This window comes from Rhinoderma darwinii, chromosome 6 (genome assembly GCF_050947455.1).
Source record: "Rhinoderma darwinii isolate aRhiDar2 chromosome 6, aRhiDar2.hap1, whole genome shotgun sequence".
In the NCBI taxonomy this organism is placed as follows: Eukaryota; Metazoa; Chordata; class Amphibia; order Anura; family Rhinodermatidae; genus Rhinoderma; species Rhinoderma darwinii.
Genome location: NC_134692.1, coordinates 53,185,462 through 53,199,238, shown reverse-complemented (window position 1 = coordinate 53,199,238; position 13,777 = coordinate 53,185,462). Strand labels below are relative to the sequence as shown.

Here is a 13,777-nt window from a genome sequence, read left to right as displayed (position 1 = left end):
CTAATTTCGGTCCCCGCCGTTACAGCCGGATATCAGCTGTAAGATACAGCTGAGATCCGGTGATGGAAGGCACCGGCTCAGCTTCTGAGCCGGTCCCAAGCATTCGGCGTATAGGTACGTCAAGATGCGGGAAGTCAATGCTTTCCATGACGTACCTATACGGCAAATGTCGGGAAGGGGTTAATAATACATTTCTGATTTTTTTATTTTATAACTAAAGCGTTAACATATAGTAGACCAAAATTTACTACTAGCATAAAGTACAATGTGTCACAAAATAACTGTTTCTGAATTATGTAAGATAAGGAAAAGCATTCCAAAGTTATTACCACATAAATTGACACGTCCGATTAAAAAAAAAAATGGGACTGCATCTTGAAGTGCAAAATAGGCCGTGTCCTTAAGGGGTTAAGTGAATACTAACTTTTCAAACAATTTAAGCTGATCTAATCGTAAACTTGATATATATCAACTATGTACTTTACTTACTGTTAAAATGTAATGTTATGCATGCAAATTCTCTGTGTAATAACTGCCACAAGGTGTCTCGATTCCTGCAATTCTCTGTCCACAGCCTGCCAATAGACATCTATGAAAAGGGGAGGGGGAACACACACACGGCCTGTTCACATCAGCGTTAGCTTTACGTTCCGGGGTTCCATCGGAGGTTTCCGTCGGGTGAACCCCGCAACAGAAAGTGAAACTGAAACCACAGCTTCCGTTTCCGTCACCATTGATATCAACGGTGACAGAAACATTGCTAATGGTTTCAGTTCGTAAACATTCCGGCAGGTTTCCGTTTTAACACCGGAATCAATAGCGGAGTCGACAGCGCTATTCCGTCGGAAAACCGGAAACCTGCCGGAATGGTGACGAACGGAAACCATTAGCGATGTTTCCGTCACCATTGCTATCAATGGTGACTGAAACGGAAGGTGTGGTTTCACTTTCCGTTGCGGGGTTCACCCGACGGAAACCTCAGACGGAACCCCGGAACGGAAAGCGAACGGTGATGTCAACAGGCCCACACACACACGCTGCTGCCCATAGAAGTCTATGGAGAGGGCAGGGGAAGCAGGAGGTGGGAGCAAGAGCAGAGAGACACAGATGATGCCCATAGAAGACTATAGAGAGGGGAGGAGAGGGGGAGTAGGAGCATTGAAAGACGCAGACTAGCTGCCTATAGAAGTCTATGGAGATGGGAGGGGGAGCAGAAAACACACACGCTGCCGATAGAAGTATGGAGACGAAAGTGAGGGGCAGGAGGAGGGAGCAGGAGCAGAAATAGAGAGGAGAAACAGGCTGCTGGTAAGAGTTATATGTTGCCTCCGTGCTGGATTCTCTGCTACACTACTCCTTACTTCTGTATACTGTCCTCTCTGTATCACATCCTTAGAAGCAGAAACACCATAGAGATAGTGGACTGGATGCTCTCTTCTCTATGTGTGCAGTGTATAGAAGGCTGCAGTTATGCTCCACCCACTAGCTCAGAAAAAACTGAGAATTAGGGAGAGAGCCTTCAGAGGGGAAAACTGCTAAAATCCATATACAAGTCATATAATGGTTACATATTGTGTTATTCCTCATGTACACTCATATGACAGCTTATTCTGATGTCACCTGAAAAGTTAGGTACGCTTTAAGGACATTGGGACAGCCTTACATTCTTTGAGTTGCACCTTCCCTCTGTAGGGGAGCCACCTACATCTGATGCAGCTGCTCCTCCCATTTCTTCTTGGCCCTGATTTGCATTCTTAATTTGACATTAAGAAGATCCTCTGCTTGACCTTTCCCATGTACTATATGTGGTACAGTTTCTTCTCACGCTAAATAAAGTATTTACCTTCAAAGTTTACATTTACAATAAAGTACTTCTATGTTTTCATTGTTCACTGTTTTCTATTACTCTATGTCTATCTTTTATAGCACTTTCACACACAGTCATCACACTGATATCATACAATCCTATGTTTACATGTCTAGGATGATGCTTAAAACCGTAAAATGCAGAAAAAAAAAATATTTAATTGAAGTTTTGAGAATTTCCATCTTTCTGTAGAATATCTTGAGAATAGGACATTTGACTATGTTTTAACTGACGCTTATTGCAAAGCGTACCCAGCATTTTCTGCTGTGCGTTTGATGAAAGATGAAAGCAGGGAGATGTATTTACCAGCCTCTGCTTCCTGTCTATACTCATGCACCTCCCGGTTCAATTGAATCATCTCTGCTGGCAGACACTTAATGAGTTCATTAGCACATTCTCAACAAAGGCAGCTTTGACCTTCACCACAGAAAGCCTTTCAATCACTTGTCTCGGAACCTTGCATCTTGGTGGCCATCGTTCTTTGCCAACCCTGAGTCTGGTTCATTCCTCACTTTTCTAGAGACTCCTTTGACAGAAGAATATACATAAGATGTTTTACTATCTTTATGTCCTTTATAAATGGAAAAATTGAGAGCCTAATAAAAGAACTACAGTCTATGGAGCGATGCGTGACACGCAGTAAAATAGGACATATCCTATATTTTCATGGACTGTTCACACGCTCCGTTGGGACCGTGTGACAGCCGTTGTTTTAACGGCTGTCACACGGACGAGATTCACGTTCGTGTGAACAAGCCCTTAGACTTCACTACTACACTAGTTTAACCTTTTTCCTTATCACGGCGCTGTCATAAACCAGGGCGGTTGTCTGGCTGGCTAAAGCCAGCAGGGCTCCTGCTCCAACAGCCAGGATCGGAATTATCGACTGTGACATCTAAGTGGTTTCAGACAAAGGAGACTCTTTCATCCCATTGGCACCCCCAATACGCAATTGCGTGGTGCCGACGGTTTCCATGGCAGCCTGGGGCCTAACAAATACCCCTAAGTCAGTCTGCCGTCAGTATATGCCTATTAGGCCTGTTAGATGAAATAATCACATAGTGAAATCCCATAATGGGACTAAAAAAAAAAGTTTAAAAAATAGATTAATAAAGTTTATAATAAAAAAAGAAAAATCCCAAGCAATACAAAATGTTTTAGTATTAAAAATAAATAAAAAGTTACACATAATTCGAACCGCCATGTCCGTAACGACACAAACTATAAAACGAATATGCTATTTATCCTGCACAGTGAACACTGTAAAACATAAAATAAAAACCAATTCCAGAATTGCTGTTTTCTGTTTGTTCTGCTTTCCAAAATACTCAATAAAAAGCTATCAAAAAGTCGTATGTACCCCAAAATAATACCAATACTATTACACCCCTAAAAGTTAATCTGTTATATGTTCCACAAAATTGTGGCATTAAAAATATAACTTGTTCTGCAAAAAAATAACCCTTCATGTGGCTAGTTCAAAAGAAAAAGAAAAAATGTATGACTTTCGAAAGGCAACGATGAAAAAAATCACTAGTCATTAGGGCCCAAAATATGCTGGTCGAACAGACACGAAGCGGCTGAGCACTCACAAGCGATTGAGCTGCTTCGTTCTAGCGATTGGTGGGGGTCTCCGTGCTCTGACCCCCACCAATCCAAACTTCTGACATGTTACTATGACAGGTCAGAAGTTTGTCAAGCGTTTAGCTACACTTTAATTGTACAAAAAGTGTAAAAAAAATAATCTATTTTGTTGTTTTTAGTTTATTTTTGCGAGAATTTTGCTATTAAAAAATTAGAATCTGTATAGTTTTGTTGATAAGGATGTCTCTGTTGGCGCGGGTAGTGTCTGTTTTTTGTTTTTTTACTTAGGAAAGAAATATATATTTATTTATTTTTTACTGTATCCGGAGCATCCATAGGTTTTCTAAAACCCAGCAGCTCTTCCATGCTGGATGGCCACCCAGCGATGAAGTGATCGTTGAGAATTGCTGCTGCCTCTATTCGTTGCACAGCGCTGAATGAGATAGGAAAGTTGATAGCTGAACTGGAGAAGACTGAAGCGGTTAAACGCTGCTGCCTTCTCCTAAAGGGTCTGGCACCTAACCTCTGTAGTTCTTTAGGTTTTACTGTAGTCTTATGATGAGTTGTCCAATGTCAGTCAGAATGAAACTTACACAGTGTTGTTGTATTTGCAGGATTCGTTTTTGCTTTTCCAATTTCTTAAAAGCCTTCTAGATCCAAGGTTTGTATTCTTTGTGTCTGTCTGTCCACAGCCTAGGTGATCAGTATATGATTGGTGGGGATCCGACACCCAGGGACCTTGCACCGATCAGGTGCCCGGAGGCAGTTGGAAGCTATGCAGGGTCTGTGCCCCGGAATCAGATGGCTCAGACTACTGTATAGCGGTAGTGCTGCAGCTCTGCTCCTATTCAAGTGAAAAGGAGCAGAGCTGCAGTTACCCATCACAGCCACTATACTGTGGTCGTAGCCATCTGATTCCGGCACTGACCCCTGCATAGCTTCCGGCAACTGGAGGCAGCCCAAACGGCTGATCGGTGCGGGGTCCCAGTATTGGACCCCCACCAATCATACACTGATGACCTATCCTGTTATAGGTCATCAGTATAAAAAGACAGCCCCAGCCTGGACAACCCCTTTAATTTGAGGTTATGGAGTCATCATCTCATTTATTTATTTTTTTGTAGGGATGGAGCTCAGCTAAGCCCTGAGATATTACAGAATCAGCCACATATCACAGAACACTTCATAGATCTTATGTGTCAGTATGACCCTTGTCATGTGACTCAAGTACTACAAATACTGGAACATTACCGATTGGAGGAGACTATTGAGGTGAGGACAGAATACGGTCTAAAAAAATGATTATTGTTTACATTAACTTCTTTGAGAACGCTTGTTAGAAATATGTTTTCCTTTCCTGATTACAGATTGCCCAGAAGCACAATAACCATGAGACATTAGCCTATCTCTTGGAGAAGAAAGGGGATATCCAGGCAGCTTTCCAAGTCATGCTTACGGTAACTAGAATGGCACTACCTTATTACCAATAATACCTTTTGGAGATGTTTAAAGATTCAAGTTACATGGAAAACACTCCTATGATATGTAAGGGGCCTTTAAATCTCTAGAGCGCTGTGACTCTCAGGCTTGGCTGTATGTCTTTATTGTAGAAATAAGATCAGTTGGTGGCCCCTGTCCCACCTCTTTGTCCATGGTTGTGTTGAGCTTTGTCTGAGAGACGAGGGAAGCATGCTCTTTACTTTTGAATGTTGTTGACGAGGCGGGAAATATCGTTCTGAAGACAGGCTAACTTGTTCGTGTTTGTTCCCTTCTTTTCCTTCCCCTTTCCCCTCCTCCCCTGGATAATAATGGAAGATATTTTGACTCTTTGATGTGCATCTTGTAAGACCTGTAACACTCTACTTTTATTTACTTTATTATTTGTCCTTTCATTTTCTAACATAGGGTTTAGACATAGTTGGTTGCTGATTGAAAGTGGTTGTGATGGTGCTTGACAGATGAAGCACTTCACCCTGTTTATGAATTTAAGCCGAACCCAATCTTCCTAGTTTGTGTCAATTAGAAAGACCATTCCCTAACATATAAATCCTTTGCTACACCTCAAAGAGGTTGTCCCATTAGGACAAGCCCTGTTCAATTGCCCTATTAGGGCATATGGACATCATGGAGGATGTCAACCGCATGGTACTTCCCTCTATGTGCCAAAACAGAGGACTCTAAGACCTGCACCTGCTATGGTGGACTCATGCCATTCAGCCGGCATGTAATACTACATATTTCCTTCATCGTCCGCTGCGGGGAAAATGTCTGGCTGGCTTCAACCTCTCCTGGCCATAACAGCTGATTGCCAGGGGTGAGAGAAGCTGAACCCGCGGCGATCACCTTATTGCAATGGGTCCGGCTTCTCTCACTCCCGGCGATCAGCTTTTATAGCCAGGGGACATTGCGGCAAGCAGCTGATCGCCATGCCGATTTTCTTTCTGAAAAGGCGTTATCGTCATGAGACAACCCTTTTTAAGGTGCCCATGCACAGTAGACAAAACTCAGCCGAACCTGACAATTTCAGCAGGATCTATCGATGATCTAATGTGTATTGGGGCCTTCCGACTCTCCCTGATGGTAGATGACGGGGAGAAGAAAAATTGCCATGTTACATAACATTTCAACATGCCCAATCCTTTGTTCCCAACAAAGATAAGCCACTGTCATTCCTGTCTCCCACTGACATTAACAAATGCACAGTCGGCTGAGGTGAGTGTGCATGTTTATGGGGCTGTTGGGAGAAGTAACTGTCGGCCGACAGTTATTTAATGTGTATGGCCATCATTAACTGTAGAATTTGGTACTATTGTCACAAATCAACTTGCAAACCTTTTATCTTGGCTGTCAAATAAGCATCGCAAAGAAGTTCTATATTTTTCAGGCTGTATATAACCCCTGATATATCATTTGATGTTTTGGGTGTCCTAACTTGTAGTTCTACTTTTATCATATATTTAGAGGCTACAAGACAGACTTTCGGTATTGACTGGGGACTCTGTCGATGCAGCAGGTAGGCTTCTAATATAGTAAACACACATTTTTTTCTGTTATTATTCAGCATGCCAAGGTAAGAAGCTATGCAATGGACGAGGTAGTATGATACTAAGCCATGAAATCTAAACAAGATTACATTTCTACTTGACTCAACGATTAGTAAAAATATATAGCCATTAGTTGTTGTTTTTTGCCCATTTATATTCCTCTTTAAATTCGCAAGTGCAAGCTGTTATACGGATATTGTCTGCAGAAATGAAATGAAATATTATCCATATTCTCAGGAGAAATAGACCACGCCATCATGAAAGAGGTAGCGTTTGAACAATGCATATTTAAATAAATGGAGTTGCATTTGATTGATTCACTAAAGAGGGTTGCTGAAAGATGGATTTGATATTTAAATTAGGTATTTTCCATTATAATAAAATAGAATTGGAAATGTCCTACAACGAGGATTGAGCACTTAAAGTTGAATTGCTCAAGCGTCATTCTCTAAAGAGCATTTCAGACCCAAATGGAAGCTTTTTTGGAGAATAAAACCAATGTTTGTTGTGCTCATTGAATTCTACCTCTCCCATTGTAGATACCAATCAAGTGTCTGTCTTTAAAGATGTTGAGGAAACTCTATCAGAAACAATCTCTTTATGTGAGAGAACATCACATACCCTCAACCAACAGCAGAGAGAGGTATGATGATGCTCGCTATGTGCTTTGCTGCAACGATAGTTGTCTGGGTTTTCATAAGATCAGTGTATTCAAGCATGTATTCAGTGGTTTTCCAGAAATCTAAGGTCCCAATCACATCAGCGTTGTGTATTTGTTCATCTGTTCCATTCAACTTTTCCGTCAGAGGTACAGATGTACGGAAATTCAAATGATAACTATCGCTTCCGTTTGCATTACCATGTTTTTTTGTTTTTTTTTTCAGTTGGTTTCAGTTTGCCTCCGTTCCACTAGGCTGAAAAAAAATGGATACCAGGCAGAACGGAGGCAAACGGAAACCAACTGAAGGAAAAACACCAATGAAATCAATGGTAATGCAAACGGAAGCGATAGTAAAGACAGACTAGGAAAGACAACGCTGATGTCAATGGGCCCTAAATAATAATCTAATCTTTTTGTGAGTCACACACATCATCTTTAAAGGCTATGTACACTTTTTAAGACAATTTTCTTTAATACATCAGTATTTTATGTCATTTTGAACTTTTTAATTGGTTTTTATAAAAAAAAAAAATTTGAGATACAACTTCTATGTATCCGGTATACGTTGAAGCTGTATCTTGTGCTCAAAGCCGAATCAGTCAGGTCTGCAGGACTGACTGCTTCAGACACGCAGGATCCAGCTATTATCAATCACATCTAAGTTCATGAACTCCAAAAGTTAAAAAAAATTCTAATGCAAACCAATTAAAAAGTTGTTCAAAATAATATTAAATATTTTTTTATTTATTAAATAAAAATTGCCTTCAAAAGTTTACATAGCCTTTAAAGTAAAAACCACATAATACAATGGTGTATCCTCTATGTGTTCGTTCCCATTCTGACAGGTATATTGTACCGGTGTTTAACTGTCCATGTTCCAGATGTAGCACCTAGACAACCTGCCCCTTCCCAGTTTTATTGAGCCAAACTTATGGTCACATAGATCGTTGTAATGCTGTAAGTTCGGTTCAGTAGAACCATGCGGGGTCCGTTGTTACATCCGGAATACGGACACTTAAACAAAGGTACAATATGTATGTATGTGTGTGTATATATATATATATATATATGTGTATAGTAGAGTGCTTGAAAAAGGTCCTATAGCAGAACGGAAACATTGCAGCTTTGTTGACTGGATAAACTACACCTTTTTGATTCATTGGAGTGCTGTGGGATTTCTTCTATTTATATCTCATAATCCACGGATCGGGATTACCTGCTTGCACCCACTACCGTTTTGGAATTTGACGTTGAGTGCTGCTTATTTCTGTTTGTGTATGGAAAAATCATACAATAATTGTATGGTACTTTCAATAACGATCTGTTAACCCGTTCGTGACCGGCCCATAGTGGTTCTACGTCGGTCACTAACGGGCCTTATTCCGATGCAATAGACTTTTTACGTTGCGGCATCGGAATAAGTAAACAGAGCAGGGAGCTGTCAAATCTCCCTGCTCTCAGCTACCAGAGGCAGCTGAGAGCTGGGGGCGTCCCTGCTCTAACGTGTGAGATCGTTATTAGTATCGATCTCACCCGTTTAACCCCTCAGATGCGGTGCACAATAGCGTGCACCGCATCTGAGTGGTTTTGGAGAGAGGGAGGGAACTCCCTCTCATCCCACTGACACCCGGCGATCAGATCGCCGAGTGTCTGTCTCTCCGATGGCAGCCGGAGGGCCTAATAAAGGCCCCCAGGTCTGCCTGTCGTGAATACCTGCTAGATCATGCCGGAGGCATGACCTAGCAGATGCCTGTCCGTTTTAAACGGACAGGCAGTAATACACTGCAATACAAAAGTATTGCAGTGTATTATAATAACGATCGGAGAATCGCATATTAAAGTCCCCTAGTGGGAATAGTAAAAAAGTTTAAAAAAAAGTTGAATAAAGTTAATTTAAAAAAAAGTGAAAAAAAAACACTTTTCCACTTACAAACTGCTTTACTATTAAAAAACCAAAATAAAGTTAAAAAGTTACACATATTTGGTATCGCCGCAGCCATAACAACCCCGACTATAAAGCTATTACATTATTTAACCCGCACGGTGAACGCCGTAAAAAAACTATGGAAAAATTGCTGTTTTCTGTGAATCCTGACTTTAAAAAAAATGTGATAAAAAGTGATCAAAAAGTCGCATCTACTCCAGACTGGTACCAATAAAAACTACAAGTCTTCCTGCAAAAAAAAAAGCCCTCATACAACCGCATCGGCGGAACAATAAAAAAGTTATGGCTCTTCAAATATGGAGACGCAAGAACAAATAATATTTTTTAAAATAAGCGTTTTTACTGTGTAAAAGTAGTAAAACATACAAAATCTATAAAAATTTGGTATCGTTGTAATCGTAACAACCCGCTGATTAAAGTTATTGTGTTGTTTATAACACACGGTAAACGGCGTAGATTTAGGACGCCAAAAAGCGTGGCGAAATTTCCGTTTTTTTTCTACCCCCCCCCACCAAAAAAAAAGTTAATAAAAGTTAATCAATAAATAACATATGTCCCCCAAGATGGTGCTATTAAAAAATACAACTTGTCCCGCAAAAAACAAGACCTTATACAGCTATGTCGACGCAAAAATAAAAAAGTTATAGCTCTTGGAATGTGACGATGGAAAAGCGTAAAAAATGGCTTGGTCGTTATGGTCTAAAATAGGCCGGTCATTAAGGGGTTAAGGGTAAATTGCAGTAATGTTTTCTTGTGTTTTTCTATTTACAGGCTGTTAGTAAATACATCTAATACATGCTATGAGATTTATGGCTTTGGCAATGCCTCTTCTGGCTCCACTGTGTTTTATGCTATACAGCCTCATCCCCTTTACTTCAGTGACCTGTTCACTTTCCTATACAGGCCCTGTGGTTCCCACTGCTTGAGGCAATGATGTTACCGCAGAAGCTTTTAAGTTCCTCTCCATCTCAGCAATATTCAGATGGTAAGAACCTTCCCTGTGTCTCGCTTCCTGGTACTTGAAGTGTAAGCACAGTGTGCGCAATGACTTGGCTATAAATCGGATACATTTTCTGCAAGAAAAAGTATTGTAAAGAAATTGGCTTAGAATGCAACATAAAGGAACAGGTATACAATACTAGTCCATAGAAAAAAAATCAATGATGGAAATTTATTATATGCATTTAGAAGTCGGCAAAAAATGGCTGCCGTACATTATCACAATATCCTGCTAATAGAAATGGCACATACTTTTAATCAATTTGAACTTTTTCTGTCTATGGAAATTGAAAACGTTTCTAAAATGCATAATAAATTTGGCACATGGCATGTAGTTCATTTTCTGAGTGCAATTTGTGACCGAATTCTGGTGCATTGTGCTTGGTAAGTCTCCCCCCAATTTTTTTTTTTCGGTCTGCTGTTTGCGTTCACCTACTAGGTAACTTCAAGTAACTTTATATTCCCAGAATGGTAGTTCATTAATATACAGAATGAAATGCTTTTCTACATTTTACGCACTCAACTGATGGATCTGCTTCGTGAGGTCTTACCAAAACCAGTGCAAGGGTGAAGTGGAGCAGTTGCCCATAGCAACCAATCATGTTGCTGCTTTAAATTTCCTCACCTGATCGGTTTTTATGGTTAACAGATCCACATTTCACTTGCAATCATTTTGATAAATCTCCCCTTTGTATTTGTATGATTTACCCACTACTCTTATTCATATGTATGTCATTATTTGTTTTTTCCCTTTAGCATTAAAGAGTTTGACAATGGAAGTTCTCAATAGCATGGCCGCGTATATCTCCCTTCCATCCATACTCCAGAGGATCCTGAAGGTAACTATGCCAGTTCTGCGGAATATTTTTATTTGTGTTACATAATGACTTCACATTATTTTGCAGCTATCTGAAAGGTTTTAGAGGCATTGAACAAAGCTTCACAGTGCGAGTTTAAAGGACAGCTGTCACATTGAACATGCTGTCCTATCTGTAGAGATAGAGCAGGAGGAGCTGAACAGATTGATATGTCGTTTTGGGTAAAAAGGTTTAGTAGAACATAACCTATAATTTATTGTTTTCAATTCCTTCTTGCTGTGAACTTAAGAGTCCAGTGGGTGGTTTCAGTGATTAGCAGCTACTTCTGTATGCACACAAATGCAGGGAAGGCTGTCAATCAGTGGTTGAGACCGCCCACTGGACTCTTTAGTCCACAGTGAAAATGGATCTAAATAAATAAATTACAAGTTATCCTGAATTATTTGCCCGCCAAACTATGTATCAATCTGCTCAGCTCCTGCTGCTCTATAACATGCTGCCTGCAGATAGACCTGCATGTTTGACGTAAAGGTTCCCTTTAAGGACCAATGACCAATGGGTATCAGACGCTATCCACCCCGAACATGGCTCTGATAAGGAATACTATTGCACAAGAAGTTATCTCCATTTCTGTAATTACATTACAAATCAGAGGACTTATATGAAAGACTATTAAAGGGGTTTGTTGGGAAAAACAAATTGCAAAGAGTTGGTTCAAAAAAAATCCAGCTATTATTATTCTATTAAGCGTTAAAAATCTAAAGTCATTAGTTTATCATGAAGTTAGGAAAACTAAGAGTAAATAAAAAAAGAAACATGTCGTAAATATACCACCCTCTAAATGACTCCATTACCTTAATGGGTTAAACACAATAACAGTCAAAACTGAAGTCTCATCTGCTGCCCGCTTGTCCTTGGCTCACTTTCCTGCAGAATGCAGATGTTCTAGAGGATCGCTTTGAAATCTGGGCCATCATTTCATGCATATTTCATGCCAGCTCTGTAGTATTATCATGGTTGGGTATTCATAGGCATTAACCCTTTTGTTACAGTGTTTGCAACACATACGAGCTATGGTGTTGTGCGTGCGTGCGTGCGTGTGTGTGTGTGTGTGTGTCTGTGTGTGTGTATATATATATATATATATATATATATATCAAAAAGAAATTCAGCAGCACTCCAATGTGAGCAAAAATAAAGTGATTTATTCAATCAAATGCAGAGATTCACTGTTTCTGTCCACCCTTAGGACCTTTCTCAAGCATATATATATATTGTGTGTGTGCGTATATATAATATTAGTAAAATTACGTGGTCTGTGTGGAGAAGAGATGCAGCTTTTTATTTTTGTGACTTTTTAATAATCTCTTGATCCTGGCTAAGCGGTAAGTACAAAATGGCGTGCATGGCTCAAATACCACGAAGCGCCATGTGTAACCTCTTTTAAATGTTGTACGCTTCCCTCCGTTAATCATTTGTAAACCTTCCTGATAAAGGGGGCCTCTGTTCTCCCGAAAGCTTGCAATTATGTTTTTTTATTTTTATTTTTTTTTGGTTGGCCAATAAGTATGACTCCTATGATACTTTTTATCTTTTCTGTCTCAAAAGTATTTAACATCACATGAACCTTTAAACCAAACGTAATTTTAGACAATTGGAAGTTATCCAACATACATAAACTCATGTGAAAAAGTAACTGCCCCATAACCTTATAATTGGCTGCACCACCTTTAGCAGCAATAAAACACCTTCTTTAATCAGTATTTTTAATTTCTGTTGCAGAATTGTAGGCTAATTCATAAGTTTATAGGCAAAAACTGCTTTTTCGGGTCCTCAGTCAGTGAGAAAAAAAAGATCTCACAAAAGGGTTATAAGGCACTTTCTAAGGCAATGGGACTCTTTTATACCACAGTGAGAGCCGTCAGCTCCAAATAGAGAAGTTCTGAAACAGGTGAATATTTTCAGGAGTCGTTGATTTGCCAAAGTGCGTGACTCCACCAGCAAGTCCGAAAGAAGAACTCAGAAGATCATCCAAAGAACTTCAGGCCTCAGTTAAGGTCAACATGAATGACTACGCTGAAAGCAGATTCTACATTTCGAAAGAACATAGTTGTTTGATCTCAAATAGTAACCACACTGTTTACTTCAAGAATATAACAATCTGAGTTTTTGCTCATTGGATTTGAAATAAAAGGGCGGTTTATGTTTTATTCCGAAAAAAAATTTGGTGTGCGAAACTACTAGACAAAATACAAAGTAAGTGCAAAAAGATCCATGCAAAGGCTTTCAAATTTAAGCACTCTTGTACATGCAGAATCTGAAACCTCTTTATCACCCAAAACAGCTCCTGCATTGACAAAACCCCAAAATGTTCATTCCAAAAGGACTATAGAGGTCTTCCTAACAGAAAACAGACATTGCGTTCACAGGACCCTCCTTAGTATTTGTGTCTTTGCCTTTGGATGAAGACACCTGGATGATGCTCAAATTGAATTGGACAATCGGTAGATGAGTCATAAGTGGCAAATCACTTTGGCGTAGTTGAAATAAAGAATTCTACAATAAGCCTTAAAACAATAGTCCAATATAATGATATCAGTGTGATGGTGTGGAGATACTTCGCTGGCTCATGACTACTTTTCATTATTGAAGGAACCATGTGTTTCCTCACAATCCCCAAAAATATTTAGAGAGAGTGCCTGGTGAGTTCTGAAGCGTATTTACAACATGCATAATTAGCATGGTCCACCAAAGAAATGAAGGTCTACAAATGAATGGCTGGGACAAACTAAATTAAAGAGACATGCCAGTAATTTTCTTTTATTGCGGCTCCCGTTTGTAAAGTACACCCGGTAATAG

At 39.8% G+C, this 13,777-nt stretch overlaps 1 protein-coding gene across 2 annotated transcripts in view; it reads left to right on the top strand.

Annotated features, from left to right (window-relative positions):
• VPS8 (VPS8 subunit of CORVET complex) overlaps positions 1–13,777 on the top strand; it is a 163,298-nt gene that overhangs the window by 113,978 nt on the left and 35,543 nt on the right. For both annotated transcript variants that reach the window (XM_075829729.1, XM_075829728.1), the window contains 7 exons: positions 4,066–4,112; positions 4,576–4,723; positions 4,819–4,908; positions 6,413–6,464; positions 7,035–7,138; positions 10,005–10,086; positions 10,857–10,939. In XM_075829729.1, coding sequence (XP_075685844.1) covers positions 4,066–4,112; positions 4,576–4,723; positions 4,819–4,908; positions 6,413–6,464; positions 7,035–7,138; positions 10,005–10,086; positions 10,857–10,939 — 606 coding nt within the window. The remainder of the gene's footprint in view (positions 1–4,065; positions 4,113–4,575; positions 4,724–4,818; positions 4,909–6,412; positions 6,465–7,034; positions 7,139–10,004; positions 10,087–10,856; positions 10,940–13,777) is intronic.